The sequence below is a fragment of the Oncorhynchus mykiss genome, chromosome 10, assembly GCF_057628025.1.
Source record: "Oncorhynchus mykiss isolate SJ-2025 chromosome 10, ASM5762802v1, whole genome shotgun sequence".
Lineage (NCBI taxonomy): Eukaryota > Metazoa > Chordata > Actinopteri > Salmoniformes > Salmonidae > Oncorhynchus > Oncorhynchus mykiss.
Window position 1 is genome coordinate 47,371,899 of NC_143031.1, and position 19,438 is coordinate 47,391,336.

Genomic DNA, 19,438 nt, shown 5'->3' on the forward strand with positions numbered 1-19,438 from the left:
TAGATTGTTTTAAGATTTTATTCAACCAGCTTGAAAACCTGCTCTGGCAGCACAAATCAACGGGACACCAGAGTTTAGCCAAGGGACCACTAGGTTTCCAGTTAACATCAGGTCTAATCTGTAATCCGTTTAACGCCCCCCCCAGCCCCATCCTGTCGGTCTGCCACTAGTTTGGCCGTTAACCCTCCGTCTGCTGGATTTATGATCTGACTAAAATGAAAGGTCAAGCATTAGAAGATTGAAACTATTACTGAAACAACTGTTCCTTTTGGAGAAACCCAAACTAAAGCATGTTTAAAAGCTCTTTAGTAAAGTTAGTCGATTACATGAAATGGGCAGGATGTGTGGATTGCTCTTAATAATAGTCCTTCACAGAGAGTTGCGGTGTAGCGGCCGACTGAGCACCTGATGTGTAACACAAAAACCTGGATCAACTATGCATGCATCAGGGAATAGGGACATCGGGCTCAGAATTAAACAGCATCAAAAATGTGCTCGAGAAGGAAATGACCAAATAACGGACAATAAATACAACTAACAGCAACGCTGTCTGGCAAAGTCTTAATGCACGGCAAATGAAAAGGAGAAAAAAAAAAAGGGATCAACGCATCGGTCTTCGCATAAAACAGAGATCCGCAGTTAAATTGTACGTGGATCTAATACGCTAGAGATGTATAGCTCTTGCCTTGCTTTGTTTCTCTAACGAGCAGGCGTGACAAATCTACACATTTCTCCTTCACAGTTTAAGACCCTATAGAGCGGTCTTTTCAAATAGAATCTCTCACATCGTTTGCCTCTGTATCTGAACCTTGCCTGCCTTCGCAATTAAAACGTTCTTCCCAGTTCAAAACTAAGTCACGGCTCTAGCTATGCTCTTTCCCAATACCTACTCAATATACTCAAATGTAACCCACGCCACAGAAATCCAGATAAAAATGAGTAACCCACCAGTACTAAACATGCTTCAAACAGGTGACTAACAGAAAGTGTACGTATGAACAGAACCATATTCTCAAACCTTGTAAGCAAGCCCATATTCCTTAATGTAAGGAAGTAGAAACAAGGCTCCTGTACATCAATACAACAATCCCAGAGCCAGCCAGGCAGGGCTTCATGTTATCTACAAAGAGCCAGGCTTGGCAGCTTACAGTACATGCTCCTCCACTTTCTTCCATCCGAGAGGAGAGAAGGCACAATGTTTCAATTCAAAATGGCTTTGGCTGCCACGGTGCTCTAACCAGAGAGAAGAGACAATTCTTCTTCAAAAAAAAAAAAAAAAGTGACCCGATTTTGAATAAATAAATAAAATTAAAATTTTAAAACGAGTAGTGTCAAATTCCCAGCTGCAAAGAGATGCCTCCCTCTCCTCCTGTCTTAAGCCCCTCATTCTCCTCTCTGTCGGCCCACAAAACGGTACAGCTTGTCACAGTTGTCCAGCTTTAGAGACTCAGCCTTCGCCTTCAGCCTGTCATCACGGTACAGTTGGGCAAGGTTCGCCAAGTCCGACTCTGGAACGAGGATGGAGAGAAAAACATATCAGCTTATATATGGATCAAATTCATACTCTGCAACATGGATAAACCATGCGTGGCTGCCTCAGTCAACATGTCTCCAAATGGGGACCGTGCCAAGCTGCCAGGATCTGACTGCAGCTGGACGTACTCTGCTGTTTCTCCTTCCAGCAGCTGCTCTGCAGGTGTTCAATGTAGTCACTCTCTATGGTTTTCTCCAGCTCCTCCAGGGACTCCCCACTGTACTCCTTCTGGAAACCCTTGTCCACGTAGTAGGGCACACCCATATTCTGGGTCTCCCGGGAGACCACCAGACCCATGGCCCTGAAAGACAAATATACAGTCAGTCCCACTATAGGCAGACTTAAGGGGGAAATACACCTCACCCGCAAACGCAGGGGTGGGCAACTCCAGTCCTTGAGGTCCTGATTGGTGTCACAGTTTTGCCCCAGCTCTAATCACCTAATCATGATCTTCAGTTTAGAATGCAATTTGATTCAAATCAGCTGTGTTTGCTAGGGATGGAGAAGAAGTGTGACGTCAATCAGGCCCTCGAGGACTGGAGTTGCCCACCCCTGCTCTTAAAGGGTCCTCATGCACTCTGCACCCAGTTGTTACCATGGAACTAGTCTGAATGAGGCTCATACGCATGCAGTCTACTTTAGAGGCAAACGTGTCATCAAGAAGCTTGGTTGATTGTGGTTGACTCACGGTTTGTAGAAGAGACTGTAGGGAGGGTTGGTGGCCATCAGTTGGGTCACAACAGATATGAGGATCAGCACCAGCACAGGAAGAAGCTGCAGGAAGGCAGTGAAGGTGTTCTGCTGAGGAAAGGCAACGCCAGAAAGATATGTTAAAGCAAAAGTTTACACCAAACCATATACCTGTAAATACATGTAAAAATCAATCTGCAGTAATGTTTCTAGGACTCTATTGCAACAAAAAGAAAAAGAAAAGCTTGTTTACTCATTTTCACAGCTGGTCCGTTTCATTGGTCAACCTTTAACTGACCCTCTTGGAGCAGCATAAGGTTCTCATTTTTATTGCCTATTGTAGCACTGCATAAAGGGAAATAATATCCAAAATGGCAGAAACAGGATCAAAAACCCAATCTTAAAGAGATCTAAATGTAAGGCCCAGCATTAATTGTGAACACATAGGAAATACATACGCTGTAGCCATGCGAGTTAAACTGTGCGCCCATAGAAAAATCCGCTGTAGCTCTGTTGGGTTAATCACACAGCTACAGAACATCTATGATGTGAACTGGCGGGAGTTTCTAGGAGATTCCTCCTGATGTGGGCACTGACTGACCGGACTGCGGTTCTCCTCCACTTCCTCATCGCGCCTCTCATATGCACGTCGCCGACGAGGCTGGTAGAAGTTAGAGTAGGTGGCGCCTCTGTTTGTGTACACATGGATGTTGCCTGGGGGAGCAGAACACACGCGTAACTACTATGCAACAACCGACAAGGTGACTAATCCAAAATGAAAGGAACAAGAGAGAGAACGCACACGCCATCTCTCTTTCAGACACATACATGCACACAGTTCCACCAAGGTTATTATCGGTTTTTATTTCTATTCGTTTTTTTCTATGTTTATTTGAAATGTGAGTTTAAGTTTGTTTTCTGACTTGATTTACTAGTTTTAGTTTTCATATTATTTAGTTTTAATGTTAAGGACAAAGTAGACTAGGCGTGGGAGGCTAAGAGACATTTCAGTTTTGTAGGCCTATAATTTTGGGGGATTTGACTTCTTGCCACAGGGGCAGTAATACATAAATTGATAGGTTTCCGGCGGGAATGTTTTACACTTGGGCAACAAGCAGATACGGCGGTGAGACGCATCCCATTTGCGACTCCTCTTTGTTCCCAACTGACGCAGACACTTCTACAGACGTGTATGCAGGAACATCGGTACATTGTGGGAGGCAACCGGTCAAGTCTTGAGAGACTAGTGATGCACACGCTAGGCTTATTTCAACCATTGTCATCTCCTGGCGGCATTTACCTGCCAGATAAAGCAAGCATGAAAACGCCATTGGGGGAAAAAAAAGCTTGAAAACCCAATTTCATTTTTGCCCAAAGTTTAGAAGAAAACAAACTAAAACTGAACATAATTTGATGTTTTTCATATTTGAGTTAGTTTCAGTTTTTCAAATGGGTTTCTTCACTTTATTTCCGTTTACCAAAGTCTTCATGGTTTGTTTTAGGGCTCCATTCAATCTACCGCTGAAGCGTTACAGATTACGCAATAGAAATGTAAAGGTCATTCCCGATTGAGCCGAACATATGCAGCGTTTCCCGTGAATGCCGTCTCCGCTGACGCGGTAACGTTTCCTTTCAATTTCAATCACGCTGTAACCTTTACAGTCTACTCCTAATAACCTCGACTTCCCCCCACACACACACACACACGCAAATCATACCTGTGGGAAATCTTCCTCCAAAGAAGATATTGAAAAGCTCTTCAGGGGAGATGTCAGCCTCAAAGTTCCTGTTGAAGTTGCGGTAGTGTCCGTGGCGAGCTTGGGCTGAGGAGTGGGTGGTGCTCTCAGAGGGAGCCTGCTCTCCGTACTGGTCATACTTATGACGCTGCTCAGCATTGCTCAGCACTGCATACGCATTGCCTATGGCTGTAGAGAAGAAAAAAAAAAAACACTTATCAGGCCTATGATTGATGCTCTTGGTGTGTCGTCTGACTCGATGCACATGCAGGGCCACAATAGCATGATCATTAAGGAGCTAATTATCTGCACCAGCAGTCCCACAATATACAGAGGCCCTATTTATTAATCTATTTTGTTGTTAGAATTTTTTTTTAAATGCTCACAGAGGAGAAAGATGTGACTCAGATGAGTCCTGGATCAGGTCAGGGAAACACAGCACTAACAGAGGCATCCCTTTACCTTTAAATGCATCTGTGGCTCCCGGGGCACAGTTCTTGTCAGGGTGGAACTTCAGTGCCAGCTTCCTGTATGCCTTCTTCAGATCTTCATCGCTAGAGTCTTTAGGAACGCCCAGGATCTCATAGAAGTCCTTGCATTTCTTTATCCTGCAATGGATCAAACCCCACAAAGATTAGTACGAAATCTGATACCAAAACAGGACAATGTGCATTTGCCCTGTCACTGGGCGGACATCTTGACAAAATGTAGCGAAGGTCTGTAAGTGCTCAAAATGAACGTAGGCCTATCACTCAGGTACCTGAGAACACCCTGACGCTGATCCTCTGTGTAGGTCTTCTTCTCCTCGTTGGCCCCTTTGCGCGCTTCCTCTCGATCCCCGTCCTCTTCATTGGATCGAAAGCCACGCGGTGGGGGTATGTGGGGCTCCTCTGGAGCAGCAGAGCTTCCATTCCTCACTATGGCATCAATCAGCACTGATGGAGATATCAGGCATGGGTGCAAATATTAATAGAAGAAAACAGCCAGTCTGGACAGGTGTGTACCTGAAACATGTATTCCAGTAACCTAGTCCCTTCTTGTCAACAGAAGATGAGTTACTTATACTGTGTGTACAAAACATTAGGAACACCTTCCTAATATTGAGTTGCACCCACTTTTGCCCTTAGAACAGCCTCAATTCGTCAGGGCATGGACTCTACAAGGTGTTGAAAGCGTTCCACTGGGATGCTAGCCCATGTTGACTCTCGCAGTTGTGTCAAGTTAGCCGAATGTCCTTTGGGTGGTGGAACATTCTTGATACACACAGGAAGCTGTTGAGCATGAAACACCCTGCAGCGTTGCAGTTTGACACACTCACACCGGTGCACCTGGTATCTACTACCATACCTCATTCAAAGGCAATTTGTCTTGCCCATTCACCCTCAATGGCACACACACCATCATTGTCTCAAGCCTTAAAAGTCCTTCTTTAATCTGTCTCATCCCCTTCATCTACACCAGTGGTCACCAACTGGTAGGGATTCCTAGTTGATCACCAAACATTTCTGTAAAAACCCAACGAAAAAGCCTTGGGCTCCTATTTTATTTCTCGCGCTGTTGCCGGTAGGTGCACTTGATTCAGCCCTAGCGCCGGCAAGGCAAAGTGTTCCCATTTTGAACCATTTCATGTGTCCTACCCGGCAGGCCCAGAGAGCAAATCAAGTGCACCAGAAGGCCTACCGCTGGCCAGTCAAATAGCTCAGATCACCATGTCTGCACAGTTTGCGCCTTAAGACTGTAAAAAAAAACAAAAGCCTTGAACGCACAGCAAAGTTGATACTGTGAGATTTCAAAACCATCACTAGAGAGACAATGAATACAGCAGAGAGCCGGCTGCTGTTTTTATGAGTAACTTCATGTTCAAGTTGTTACTCAGCACCACCAACACCTTGTTCAACACATAAAATGCTACAACCAGCTAAATTGTAATGAGTATAGCAAAGAGACAATTTATGCTTGATCCGAAAATGTGTTCGGAGGCGCCGTGTGGATGGTGTGACGCAATTGCGAAGCCCCCGGAAACACGCAGAGGCCAAACGGAGCTCCTGTACCGCATGCTCTGCTCCGCTCAAATGTTTAAACAATGCGGAGGGCTCCGTATAGACATGATTGGTTGTTGGTAGGTGAGAGCGGATGGGTCCTGAATAAAACACAAACTCACCTCCTTGACAACAGCGCAGCGCTGCTCGGCAAAACACAAGTAGTACGAATGCCCAGAGTTCTGCAGAGGCCATACCACCATAAATGCTACACGGCCAATGCGGATGTCAGAATGACCATGCAGAGCCTGTAAGTGTTCCGATAACCTTGCGTTATCATTAGCAGCTTGTGTCTTTTTTAATATTGAGGACTATTTCATTTTTTGGGGGGGGGGTCATAGGAGTAACATGAATTGGTGCATGAGGGTATTTGGAGCTCTCAGCAATGTTACAAAATTTGGGAGGCGCACAGCGATGCTGGAGCTCAGTTTGGCCTCTGCATGCATCTGGAGGCCCCGCGATTGCGTCACACCATCCACACGGCGCCTCCGACCACATTTTCAGATCAAGCTTAAATTGGCTCTTAAGTTTCGCCATCAGCTGGAAGACTTGTGTCCCCCTTTTCTCAGCAGAAGGAGGGAGAGAGAGACGGTGAGAGGCAGCCTCACCACTGCTCCCTCCCCTCAGATGCAAGCCATCAGCCCAGCTCACTTAGCTGTACCTCACAAGTAATACAACAAATGATCTATGAACAGTGTGATCATATAAAAAATATTTTTAAATATAATTTCAAAATGATCTGAGAAGAACAGCATTGGCAGGGCAATTCCGGCATAGCCAATATGTAGTGATAATGTATTGGGCTTATAGCCTACTGCACAAATCTCATTGCTACAGAACAGTTTTTAAATGGTTAATGTTAAATAGGCTTACGTTTTTTATTATATGACTGATCATGGCCTGGTTTAGATCTTATCTGTCGGAAAGATATCAGTTTGTCTCTGTGAATGGTTTGTCCTCTGACAAATCAACTGTAAATTTTGGTGTTCCTCAAGGTTCTGTTTTAGGACCACTGTTGTTTTCACTATATATTTTACCTCTTGGGGATGTCATTCGAAAACATAATGTTAACTTTCACTGCTATGCGGATGACACACAGCTGTACATTTCAATGAAACATGGTGAAGCCCCAAAATTGCCCTCGCTAGAAGCATGTGTTTCAGACATAAGGAAGTGGATGGCTGCAAACGTTCTACTTTTAAACTCGGACAAAACAGAGATGCTTGTTCTAGGTCCCAAGAAACAAAGAGATCTTCTGTTGAATCTGACAATTAATCTTAATTGTTGTACAGTCGTCTCAAATAAAACTGAAGGACCTCGGTGTTACTCTGGACCCTGATCTCTCTTTTGAAGAACATATCAAGACCATTTCAAGGACAGCTTTTTTCCATCTACGTAACATTGCAAAAATCAGAAACTTTCTGCCCAAAAATGATGCAGAAAAATTTAGCCATGCTTTTGTCACTTCTAGGTTAGACTACTGCAATAGTCTACTTTCCGGCTACCCGGATAAAGCACTAAATAAACTTAAGTTAGTGCTAAATACGGCTGCTAGAATCCTGACTAGAACCAAAAAAATTGATCATATTACTCCAGTGCTAGCCTCCCTACACTGGCTTCCTGTCAAAGCAAGGGCTGATTTTAAGGTTTTACTGCATACCTACAAAGCATTACATGGGCTTGCTGCTACCTATCTCTCTGATTTAGTCCCGCCGTACATACCTACACGTACGCTACGGTCACAAGACGCAGGCCTCCTAATTGTCTAATTTCTAAGCAAACAGCTGGAGACAGGGCTTTCTCCTATAGAGCTCCATTTTTATGGAACGGTCTGCCTACCCATGTCAGAGACGCAAACTCGGTCTCAACCTTTAAGTCTTTACTGAAGACTCATCTCTTCAGTGGGTCATATGATTGAATGTAGTCTGGCCCAGGAGTGTGAAGGTGAACGGAAAGGCTCTGGAGCAACGAACCGCCCTTGCTGTCTCTGGCTGGCCGGTTCCCCTCTTTCCACTGGGATTCTCTGCCTCTAACCCTATTACAGGGGCTGAGTCACTGGATTACTGGGCCTCTCTCATACCGTCCCTGGGAGGGGTGCGTCACCTGAGTGGGTTGAGTCACTGATGTGATCAGCTTGTCAGGGTTGGCGCCCCCCCTTGGGTTGTGCCGTGGCGGAAATCTTTGTGGGCTATACTCGGCCTTGTCTCAGGATGGTAAGTTGGTGGTTGAAGATATCCCTCTAGTGGTGTGGGGGCTGTGCTTTGGCAAAGTGGGTGGGGTTATATCCTTCCTGTTTGGCCCTGTCCGGGGGTGTCCTCGGATGGGGCCACAGTGTCTCCTGACCCCTCCTGTCTCAGCCTCCAGTATTTATGCTGCAGTAGTTTATGTGTAGGGGGGCTAGGGTCAGTTTGTTATATCTGGAGTACTTCTCCTGTCCTATTCGGTGTCCTGTGTGAATTTAAGTGTGCTCTCTCTAATTCTCTCTTTCTCTCTCTCAGAGGACCTGAGCCCTAGGACCATGCCTCAGGACTACCTGACATGATGACTCCTTGCTGTCTCCAGTCCACCTGGCCGTGCTGCTGCTCCAGTTTCAACTGTTCTGCCTTATTATTATTGGACCATGCTGGTCATTTATGAACATTTGAACATCTTGGCCATGTTCTGTTATAATCTCCACCCGGCACAGCCAGAAGAGGACTGGCCACCCCACATAGGAAGAAACCTAGAGAGGAACCAGGCTGAGTTGTTCCTAGCCACCGTGCTTCTACACCTGCATTGCTTGCTGTTTGGGGTTTTAGGCTGGGTTTCTGTACAGCACTTTGAGATATCAGCTGATGTACGAAGGGCTATATAAATACATTTGATTTGATTTGATCTTCACTCAAAAGGTTGGTGACCAATGATCTACACTGATTGAAGTGGATTTAACATTCGACATCAATAAGGGATCCTTATTGGTCAGTCTGTCATGAAAAGAGCAGGTGTTTTGAAGAAAAAATAACATTTATTTTTAAATTTAACCTTTATTTAACTAGGCAAGACAGTTAAGAACAAATTCTTATTTTACAATGACGGCCTACCGGGGAACTGCCTTGTTCAACGATCACAACCAATTTGGCTGGCTGACAGCTGCACCTCCAGGTTGAGTAATAGCACGGCAAGTAAAGTCAAATAAACATTACTAGTTACAGTAACAATACATTGTAGTGTGACCTACAGGTTATAAAAAGTAAATCCACTTACAGGCACAAACATGCTATCTAAAAATATTGTTTATATTATAAGCCTGACCATGTTGTAAATATTCAGATGACATGCATAACACATTCGCTGATTCGAGGATACATTATGCAATTCACATTCACAAGATACAGACGTTGCACTTTCTATTTTAACATTCAAGTTGGCAAGCAAGGCTAACAAGACGGCCATTACTGGACACTTACCTCTGGCCCGAGTGCTGGGAAATATTTTCTGGGCTTCATACAACAGTTGAAGGGCCTTTTCTCTCCGCCCTGACCGCAAGCACAGCTTTGCTTTCTCTATCAACCGATCTGATTCCGCTCTATCCATTTTGACAGGTGTTCGATAGCTAGCTACTGTAGCTAGCTTTTTACCGTTAACTTGTTCTCACAGAGGCCTGCAACCCCAATTAGTTACAGTACGCTAGCAACACAATTGCGGTTGACTGCCTGAAATTGTAAGATTTTAGTTAAGCTAGCAATCTTATGTTCAGAATTACCTGGACGTTGTATGTCAACTCAATTAACGGTAACGAACTAGCTTTGTTTACATCCAGATAACAAGCTAACGTTAGCTAAGCTAGCCAGCAATCGGTTAGCTACGATATTTCGCCGTAACTATCAGGTATCATAGCGATGATGACGACTGCCACAATTCAGACACGAACACGGGTGCAAGCGCGCCTATTCAAGTCGACATACAAAACTGAAGTAGTACAAATCCGTGCATGACTGAGAAATGTAATACCGACATTATAGAACTGGTGTGATTTGTTTCAGGTTACCACAACACTAACCAATCACTTCCGGTGTACGGAATCTTTTAAACGTTCTAAAAAAACTCCCCGAGATGAAAGTAGAAAAGTGCCAATAACCTGTATTTAATAATTGTCTAAACAGTCAATCACATTTGATCATATGCAATTGAAATTTACTGGGGGAGGTGGAGACTGGTCCAACTCAACATATCATTAAAAAAATGCACCCCCCTCCCCAACGTAAAACCTACTGTATAAACACAAATCGTTTAAAAAGTGATCGGAATTGTGCAATAAAGTTGAGATCTTATTTCCATTGTGGTCCCTAATTTTGCAGCAGCATATGCTACAGTAATATAAGGACTGAATGCAAGTTTAATGTACACATCTCCACCTGGCTTTCCAGGGTCATCTTGTTTTTTAACATGGCTACATCTATGGGTTTTTCTGACGTGCGAAATTTGCGGTAGCCTATAACATAGTATTGGATAAGGGCACAATCATTTATTTTTTATTTTTTACTTGGGCTCATAAAATGTACTTAATGTATAGCTCATCAGGCTCAGGTAGCATCAGATTTGAATTATCATGCCGATCAAAGCTCTAATCAAATCAAGACATATGTTTTAGAATTACATTGGGATAATGTTCAACTCTAGTCTGTAGTTTATTCTTTAGATGTTTGGGGCTGCTGGTGAACCATGATGTGCAGGCATAATGAAAGTGACACTGGACTCGCGCATTTATAGTTTTTAGTGTGTCTATAGGTTTCCATGCAGTTGTCGACAGATATTCATGCGAATATTCTAAAATATGCATAAAAACAATAGGCACATTTAAGGAGTTCCTTCGGGGAGATTTTACATTGGACAACGTGACCGGGAATATTTTAATTTAACAGACATTTGGGAAACGATGGATATTGTCCAAATTAACCACATTTACGTGACATTAAAAACGGATTATAACACATGAAAAAACACTATTCATTGTTATTCGATGTGTAGCTAACTTTATAGCCTATTTTTTGGTTCAGCTGTCGGAGATTTGAGTGCTAAATGCATCAGGGCATTGCATGCATAGGCCTATAGGCTTAGATGTCCACTGTAGGATATTAATATTTACAAAAAATGATATAGTCTATATAAAGGAAGAGACGCTTAGGCCTATCCTAAGAGAGATAGATCGAGATATGCAAACTGCTTGCTAAGACACCGACATGCATTTATTTTTGTCAGATGGCTACTGCGTCTGCCATACATATATAGATTTACAGTAAAAGGTTAATTCGTTCGTTTTTGATCAGGATATTTTGCATACAAATAAGCATTATATTATAGGGGTATCTCTGATAGGCCTGAAACGTTTTTCCTCACCTCAAATTTAACTGTCAAGAGTCAGCTGGAGCCCAGTGCCAACTGCCTTCATATCATAGGCTTGCAGTAGCTAAATTGTAATATAGCCTGTCGTGGTAATTTCCTGAATTACTAAGTGAAAGGAGAGTTTACAAACCACACACAAGTCAGAGTTATACTTTGAACTTCATCTTTTAATAATATGAGCTTCACCATAGCCCTTTGACTCTCAGATCAATTCAGTGTCTATAAATGAATTCTCTGAGAGTGTCAACATAACGGCAACTGAGATATTTTATAGCAAAAGATACACCCCTCTCAACTCACAATGACGAACCACAGGTCTTAGGAAAACTGCACAAAGGAAGACTTTCACTTGAGAGAGGAGTATCCCATAGCCAGACAGCATTAGCTATAAATTATCGTTCAGTTTGCTCACTAAGACAAGGTTCTACTTCTCATTCTTGGTACTTCATATTACCAAAACATTACCTCATCCAAGGGCACATATCAATTGTCAATTCTAGATACTCCCATCTCAAATACAACCCACCCCTGGACAAGCTCCCTGAGAGGAGAGTGAGCCTCTCGGTCATATACTAGGTCAAGATAAGTTTCGACATCAGAAGGGACATACAATGGTTCCAGACACTGCCATACTCCTCCCCCCAATGGGAACAGACATTGTGGAGCCCCTCACATGGTTTAACAGATACCCTCACATATGAAGACAAGCCTGACCTCTCCCCTCTCTGGGGCCCAAGTGACTTTTCCCACATAAGCATATTTATGAAAGTAGATAAAACATCTTATATATCAATGTTACCTAACTAATTCTGATTCTGCAACGACAAGCCACACCACACCAAACATTCACAAAAGTTTCTATACTTTATTAGGGTAATATTACAAGTAAGTCAAGCCATTGTTTATATGGAATATATCTGCAGGCTATTATATTGCAGAAAACACAACATTAAACTTAATTTGGACACAGAAAATGGTTCAACTGAATGAAATAAAACAATTGCGAACAGGTTTAAACCTTCACAAAAGTTTTTAACTGACTATATTGCAGTAATTACCATCAAAAGCAAGGGCCTACCATACCCAACAAATGACAGAAATAGGCTAATGTTATTTATTTTACAACAGACCTACTTAAAATCTATCTTAAACTAAATATGGATCACAAAAGCCTGATCAAATTTATTTTAGCCAATGAAAATGTCTCAACAGAATTAAACCTTTTACCTCAGTGGGCTAAATCAGAGTCACACAGTGTTACTTGGTAGTCTTAAAAAAAAAATCTACATTGAAACCAAAGTATACACCTCACACACATGGTTATGGGCTTTAAAAAAAGAAGACACACTTATTGAGTTTGCAACCAAATATTACACTTTATATACATCAGAGAAGACTGAAATATAACAAAACTGTTTGACATAGAAATACCAGATTTCCAGCTGTTTAAAAAAAAAGGTGTATTAATCAAATCAAATTGTATTTGTCACATGCATTGAATACAACAGTGAAATGCTTACTTACATGCCCTTAACCAACAATGCTATAAGAAGTTAAGAAAAACGTGTTATTTTATATATAATTTACAAATAATTAAACAGCAGCAGTAAAATAACAATAGCTTGGCTATAAACAGGGGGTACCAATACAGAGTCGATGTAGGTAGAGTTAAAGTGACCTGCATAGATTATAAACAGAGAGTAGCTGCAGTGTAAAAGAGGGGTCTGGGTAGCCCTTTGATTAGCTGTTCATGAGTCGTATGGCTTGGGGGTAGAAGCTGTTAAGAAGCCTTTTGGACCTAGACTTGGTGCTCCGGAACCACTTGCCGTGCGGTAGCAGAGATAACCGTCTATAACTGGGGTGGCTGGAGTCTTTGACAATTTTTATGGCCTTCCTCTGACACCGCCTGGTGTAGAGGTCCTGGATGGCGGGAAGCTTGGCCCCAGTGATGTACTGGGCCGTACACACTACCCTCTGTAGTGCCTTGTGGTCGGAGGCCGAGCAGTTGCCATACCAGACAGTGATTCAACCAGTCAGGATGCTCTCGATGGTGCAGCTGTAGAACCGTTTGAGGATCTGAGGACCCATGCCAAATCTTTTCAGTCTCCTGAGGGGGGAATAGGCTTTGTCGTGCCCTCTTAACGAATGTCTTAGTGTGTTTGGACCATGTTAGTTTTCCCATCAGGCAGTCCAGGATCCAGTTGCAGAGGGAGGTGTTTAGTCCCAGGGTCCTTAGCTTAGTGATGAGCTTTGAGGGCACTATGGTGTTGAACACTGAGCTGTAGTCAATTAATAGCCTTTCTAGGGCAGGCGTTCTGCTAACGAACCCCTTGACAACATTCTGCTGAAAAGGCAGCTCGCGAAATTCAAAAATATTTTTTTAAAATATGTAACTTTCACACATTAACAAGTCCAATACAGCAAATTAAAGAAAATCTTATTGTTAATCTACCCATCGTGTCCGATTTCAAAAATGCTTTACAGCAAAAGCACAACATATGATTGTTAGGTCACCGCCAAGTCAAAAAAACACACAGCCATTTTTCCAGCCAAAGATAGGACTCACAAAAAGCAGAAATATACAGTGCCTTGCGAAAGTATTCGGCCCCCTTGAACTTTGCGACCTTTTGCCACATTTCAGACTTCAAACATAAAGATATAAAACTGTATTTTTTTGTGAAGAATCAACAACAAGTGGGACACAATCATGAAGTGGAACGACATTTATTGGATATTTCAAACTTTTTTAACAAATCAAAAACTGAAAATTGGGCGTGCAAAATTATTCAGCCCCTTTACTTTCAGTGCAGCAAACTCTCTCCAGAAGTTCAGTGAGGATCTCTGAATGATCCAATGTTGACCTAAATGACTAATGATGATAAATACAATCCACCTGTGTGTAATCAAGTCTCCGTATAAATGCACCTGCACTGTGATAGTCTCAGAGGTCCGTTAAAAGCGCAGAGAGCATCATGAAGAACAAGGAACACACCAGGCAGGTCCGAGATACTGTTGTGAAGAAGTTTAAAGCCGGATTTGGATACAAAAATATTTCCCAAGCTTTAAACATCCCAAGGAGCACTGTGCAAGCGATAATATTGAAATGGAAGGAGTATCAGACCACTGCAAATCTACCAAGACCTGGCCTTCCCGCTAAACTTTCAGCTCATACAAGGAGAAGACTGATCAGAGATGCAGCCAAGAGGCCCATGATCACTCTGGATGAACTGCAGAGATCTACAGCTGAGGTGGGAGACTCTGTCCATAGCACAACAATCAGTCGTATATTGCACAAATCTGGCCTTTATGGAAGAGTGGCAAGAAGAAAGCCATTTCTTAAAGATATCCATTAAAAGTGTTGTTTAAAGTTTGCCACAAGCCACCTGGGGACACACCAAACATGTGGAAGAAGGTGCTCTGGTCAGATGAAACCAAAATTGAACTTTTTGGCAACAATGCAAAACGTTATGTTTGGCGTAAAAGCAACACAGCTGAACACACCATCCCCACTGTCAAACATGGTGCTGGCAGCATCATGGTTTGGGCCTGCTTTTCTTCAGCAGGGACAGGGAAGATGGTTAAAATTGATGGGAAGATGGATGGAGCCAAATACAGGACCATTCTGGAAGAAAACCTGATGGAGTCTGCAAAAGACCTGAGACTGGGACGGAGATTTGTCTTCCAACAAGACAATGATCCAAAACATAAAGCAAAATCTACAATGGAATGGTTCAAAAATAAACATATCCAGGTGTTCGAATGGCCAAGTCAAAGTCCAGACCTGAATCCAATCGAGAATCTGTGGAAAGAACTGAAAACTGCTCTTCACAAATGCTCTCCATCCAACCTCACTGAGCTCGAGCTGTTTTGCAAGGAGGAATGGGAAAACATTTCAGTCTCTCGATGTGCAAAACTGATAGAGACATACCCCAAGCGACATACAGCTGTAATCGCAGCAAAAGGTGGCGCTACAAAGTATTAACTTAAGGGGGCTGAATAATTTTGCACGCCCAATTTTTCCGTTTTTGATTTGTTAAAAAAGTTTGAAATATCCAATAAATGTCGTTCCACTTCATGATTGTGTCCCACTTGTTGTTGATTCTTCACAAAAAAATACAGTTTTATATCTTTATGTTTGAAGCCTGAAATGTGGCAAAAGGTCGCAAAGTTCAAGGGGGCCGAATACTTTCGCAAGGCACTGTAGATAAAATGAATCACTAACCTTTGAAAATCTTAATCAGATGACACTCATAGGACATCATGTTACACAATATGTATGTTCAGCCCAATATGTATGTTCAGCCCAGTAATCCATCTTCATGAGGCGCGAGCACTTCGTCCAGACAAAAACTTGAAAAGTTCCATTACAGGTCGTAGAAACAAGTGAAACGATGTATGGAATCAATCTTTAGGATGTTTGTAACATGAATCATCAATAAGGTTCCAACCAGAGAATTCCTATGTCTGAAGAAAAGCACTGGAACAAGAGCTAACTCTCTCGTGACCATGCGTCATGAGACCAAGGCACTCTGCCAGACCACTGACTCAAACAGGTCTCATGAGCCTCCTTTATAGTAGAATCCTAAGACAAGTTTCTAAAGATGGCTGACATCTAGTGGAAGTCGTAGGCAGTGCAACTTGACTCCATAGACACTGTGTATTCGGTCGGCCAAGCTTTGAAAAACTACAAAACTCAGATTTCCCACTTCCTGGTTGGATTTTTCTCAGGTTTTCACCTGCCATATGAGTTCTGTTATACTCACAGACATCATTCAAACAGTTTTAGAAACTTTCGAGTGTCTTCTATCCAATACTAATAGTAATATGCATATATTAGCATCTGGGACAGAGTAGGAGTCAGTTCACTCTGGGCACGCTATTCATCCAAAAGTGAAAATGCTGCCCCCTATCCCAAAAAGGATAGCATTCTCACATAGGTTTTCCTTTTGTCCAGGTGGGAAAGGCAGTGTGCAATAGAGATTTCATCATCTGTAGATCTGTTGGGGAGGTATGCAAATTGGAGTGGGTCTAGGGTTTCTGGGATAATGGTGTTGATTTGAGCCATAACCAGCCTTTCAAAGCACTTCATGGCTACAGACGTGAGTGCTACGGGTAGTCATTTAGGCACATTACCTTAGTGCTCCTGGGCACAGGGACTATGGTGGTCTGTTTGAAACATGTTGGTATTACAGACTCAGTCAGGGACAGGTTGAAAATGTCACTTGCCAGTTGGTGAGCACATGCTCGGAGTACACTTCCTGGTAATCCATCTGGCCCTGCGGCCTTGTGAATGTTGACCTGTTTAAAGGTCTTACTCACATTGGCTACAGAGAGCATGATCACACAGTCGTCAAGAACAGCTGATGCTCTCATGCATGCTTCAGTGTTATTTGCCTCGAAGCGAACACAGAAGGAATTTAGCTCGTCTGGTAGGCTCGTGTCACTGGGCAACTCACGGCTGTGCTTCCCTTTGTAGTCTGTAATAGTTTGCAAGCCCTGCCACATCCTACGAGTTTCTGAGCCGATGTAGTACGATTCAATCTTAGTCCTGTATTGACGCTTTGCCTGTTTGATGGTTCGTAGCGGGATTTCTTATAAGCTTCCGGGTTAGAGTCCCGCTCCTTGAAAGCGGCAGCTCTACCCTTTAGCTCTGTGCAGATGTGGCCTATTTTTTTATATATTTTTTTATTTCACCTTTATTTAACCAGATAGGCTAGTTGAGAACAAGTTCTCATTTGCAACTGCGACCTGGCCAAGGTAAAGCATAGCAGTGTGAACAGACAACACAGAGTTACACATGGAGTAAACAATTAATAAGTCAATAACACAGTAGAAAAAAAGAGAGTCTATATACATTGTGTGCAAAAGGCATGAGGAGGTAGGCGAATAATTACAATTTTGCAGATTAACACTGGAGTGATAAATGATCAGATGGTCATGTACAGGTAGAGATATTGGTGTGCAAAAGAGCAGAAAAGTAAATCAATAAAAACAGTATGGGGATGAGGTAGGTAAAAGTGGGTGGGCTATTTACCGATAGACCATGTACAGCTGCAGCGATCGGTTAGCTGCTCAGATAGCAGATGTTTGAAGTTGGTGAGGGAGATAAGTCTCCAACTTCAGCGATTTTTGCAATTCGTTCCAGTCACAGGCAGCAGAGAACTGGAACGAAAGGCGGCCAAATGAGGTGTTGGCTTTAGGGATGATCAGTGAGATACACCTGCTGGAGCGCGTGCTACGGGTGGGTGTTGCCATCGTGACCAGTGAACTGAGATAAGGCGGAGCTTTACCTAGCATGGACTTGTAGATGACCTGGAGCCAGTGGGTCTGGCGACGAATATGTAGCGAGGGCCAGCCGACTAGAGCATACAGGTCGCAGTGGTGGGTGGTATAAGGTGCTTTAGTGACAAAACGGATAGCACTGTGATAAACTGCATCCAGTTTGCTGAGTAGAGTGTTGGAAGCAATTTTGTAGATGACATCGCCGAAGTCGAGGATCGGTAGGATAGTCAGTTTTACTAGGGTAAGTTTGGCGGCGTGAGTGAAGGAGGCTTTGTTGCGGAATAGAAAGCCGACTCTAGATTTGATTTTCGATTGGAGATGTTTGATATGAGTCTGGAAGGAGAGTTTACAGTCTAGCCAGACACCTAGGTACTTATAGATGTCCACATATTCAAGGTGGGAACCATCCAGGGTGGTGATGCTAGTCAGGCGTGCAGTTACAGGCAGCGAACGGTTGAAAAGCATGCATTTGGTTTTACTAGCGTTTAAGAGCAGTTGGAGGCCACGGAAGGAGTGTTGTATGGCATTGAAGCTCGTTTGGAGGTTAGATAGCACAGTGTCCAAGGACGGGCCGGAAGTATATAGAATGGTGTCGTCTGCGTAGAGGTGGATCAGGGAATCGCCCGCAGCAAGAGCAACATCATTGATATATACAGAGAAAAGAGTCGGCCCGAGAATTTAACCCTGTGGCACCCCCATAGAGACTGCCAGAGGACCGGACAGCATGCCCTCCGATTTGACACACTGAACTCTGTCTGCAAAGTAGTTGGTGAACCAGGCAAGGCAGTCATCAGAAAAACCAAGGCTACTGAGTCTGCCGATAAGAATATGGTGATTGACAGAGTCGAAAGCCTTGGCAAAGTCGATGAAGACGGCTGCACAGTACTGTCTTTTATCAATGGCGGTTATGATATCGTTTAGTACCTTGAGCGTGGCTGAGGTGCACCCGTGACCGGCTCGGAAACCAGATTGCACAGCGGAGAAGGTACGGTGGGATTCGAGATGGTCAGTGACCTGTTTGTTGACTTGGCTTTCGAAGACCTTAGATAGGCAGGGCAGGATGGATATAGGTCTGTATAATCCATGGCTTCTGGTTGGGGTACGTACGGTCACTGTGGGGACTACGTCCTCAATGCACATATTGATGTAGCCAGTGACTGATGTGGTGTACTGCTCAATGCCATCGGAAGAATCCCGGAAGATATTCCAGTCTATGCTAGCAAAACAGTCCTGTAGCTTAGCATCTGCTTCATCTGACCTCTTTCTTATTGACCGAGTCACTGGTGCTTCCTGCTTTAGTTTTTAGTTTGTAAGCAGGAATCAGGAGGATAGAATTATGGTCAGATTTGACAAATAGAGGGCGAAGGAGAGCTTTGTACGCATGTCTGTGTGTGGAGTAAAGGTGGTCTAGAGTTTTTTGCCCCTCTGGTTGCACATTTAACATGCTGGTAGAAATGAGGTAAAACGGATTTGAGTTTTCCTGCATTAAAGGCCCCGGCCAATAGGAGTGCTGCCTCTAGATGAGCGTTTTCCTGTTTACTTATGGCCGTATACAGCTCATTGAGTGCGGTCTTTGTGCCAGCATCGGTTTGTGGTGGTCTGTAGACAGCTACGAAAAATACAGATAAACTCTCTTGGTAAATAGTGTGGTCTACAGCTTATCATGAGATACTCTACCTCAGGCGAGCAAAACCTTGTGACTTCCTTAGATTTCGTACATCAGCTGTTGTTTACAAATATACATAGACCGCCACCCCTGTTCTATCCTGCCCAAA

At 43.3% G+C, this 19,438-nt stretch overlaps 1 protein-coding gene across 3 annotated transcripts; it reads right to left on the bottom strand.

The window, feature by feature from the left end:
- On the bottom strand, positions 1–10,424 carry LOC110534115 (dnaJ homolog subfamily C member 18). 3 transcript variants are annotated; one of them, XM_021618791.3, is made up of 8 exons: positions 9,446–10,424; positions 4,721–4,895; positions 4,423–4,568; positions 3,943–4,149; positions 2,826–2,938; positions 2,223–2,332; positions 1,663–1,835; positions 1–1,508 (listed from the first exon to the last, which is right to left on the bottom strand). In XM_021618791.3, exons 1-8 carry the CDS (start codon positions 9,570–9,572, stop codon positions 1,384–1,386), a joined length of 1,176 nt encoding a protein of 391 aa, XP_021474466.3. In that variant the 5' UTR covers positions 9,573–10,424; the 3' UTR covers positions 1–1,383. The 3 variants fall into 3 exon arrangements, 2 of the variants coding, with proteins under 2 accessions (XP_021474466.3, XP_021474465.3); XM_021618790.3 differs by having other exon boundaries at positions 2,223–2,335; XR_016483767.1 differs by lacking the exons at positions 1–1,508; positions 1,663–1,835; positions 2,223–2,332 and adding an exon at positions 2,478–2,569 and having other exon boundaries at positions 2,683–2,938.
- Positions 10,425–19,438: the final 9,014 nt, after the last annotated feature.

Excerpts from the sequence above, each read along its gene's own strand:
- LOC110534115 (XM_021618790.3), bottom strand. The coding sequence starts at position 9,572 with ATGGATAGAGCGGAATCAGATCGGTTGATAGAGAAAGCAAAGCTGTGC. Across the intron at positions 4,569-4,720 it reads CAGCGTCAGGGTGTTCTCAG|GATAAAGAAATGCAAGGACT; the intron begins GTACCTGAGTGA and ends GATCCATTGCAG. Across the intron at positions 4,150-4,422 it reads AGCCACAGATGCATTTAAAG|CCATAGGCAATGCGTATGCA; the intron begins GTAAAGGGATGC and ends TCTTCTCTACAG.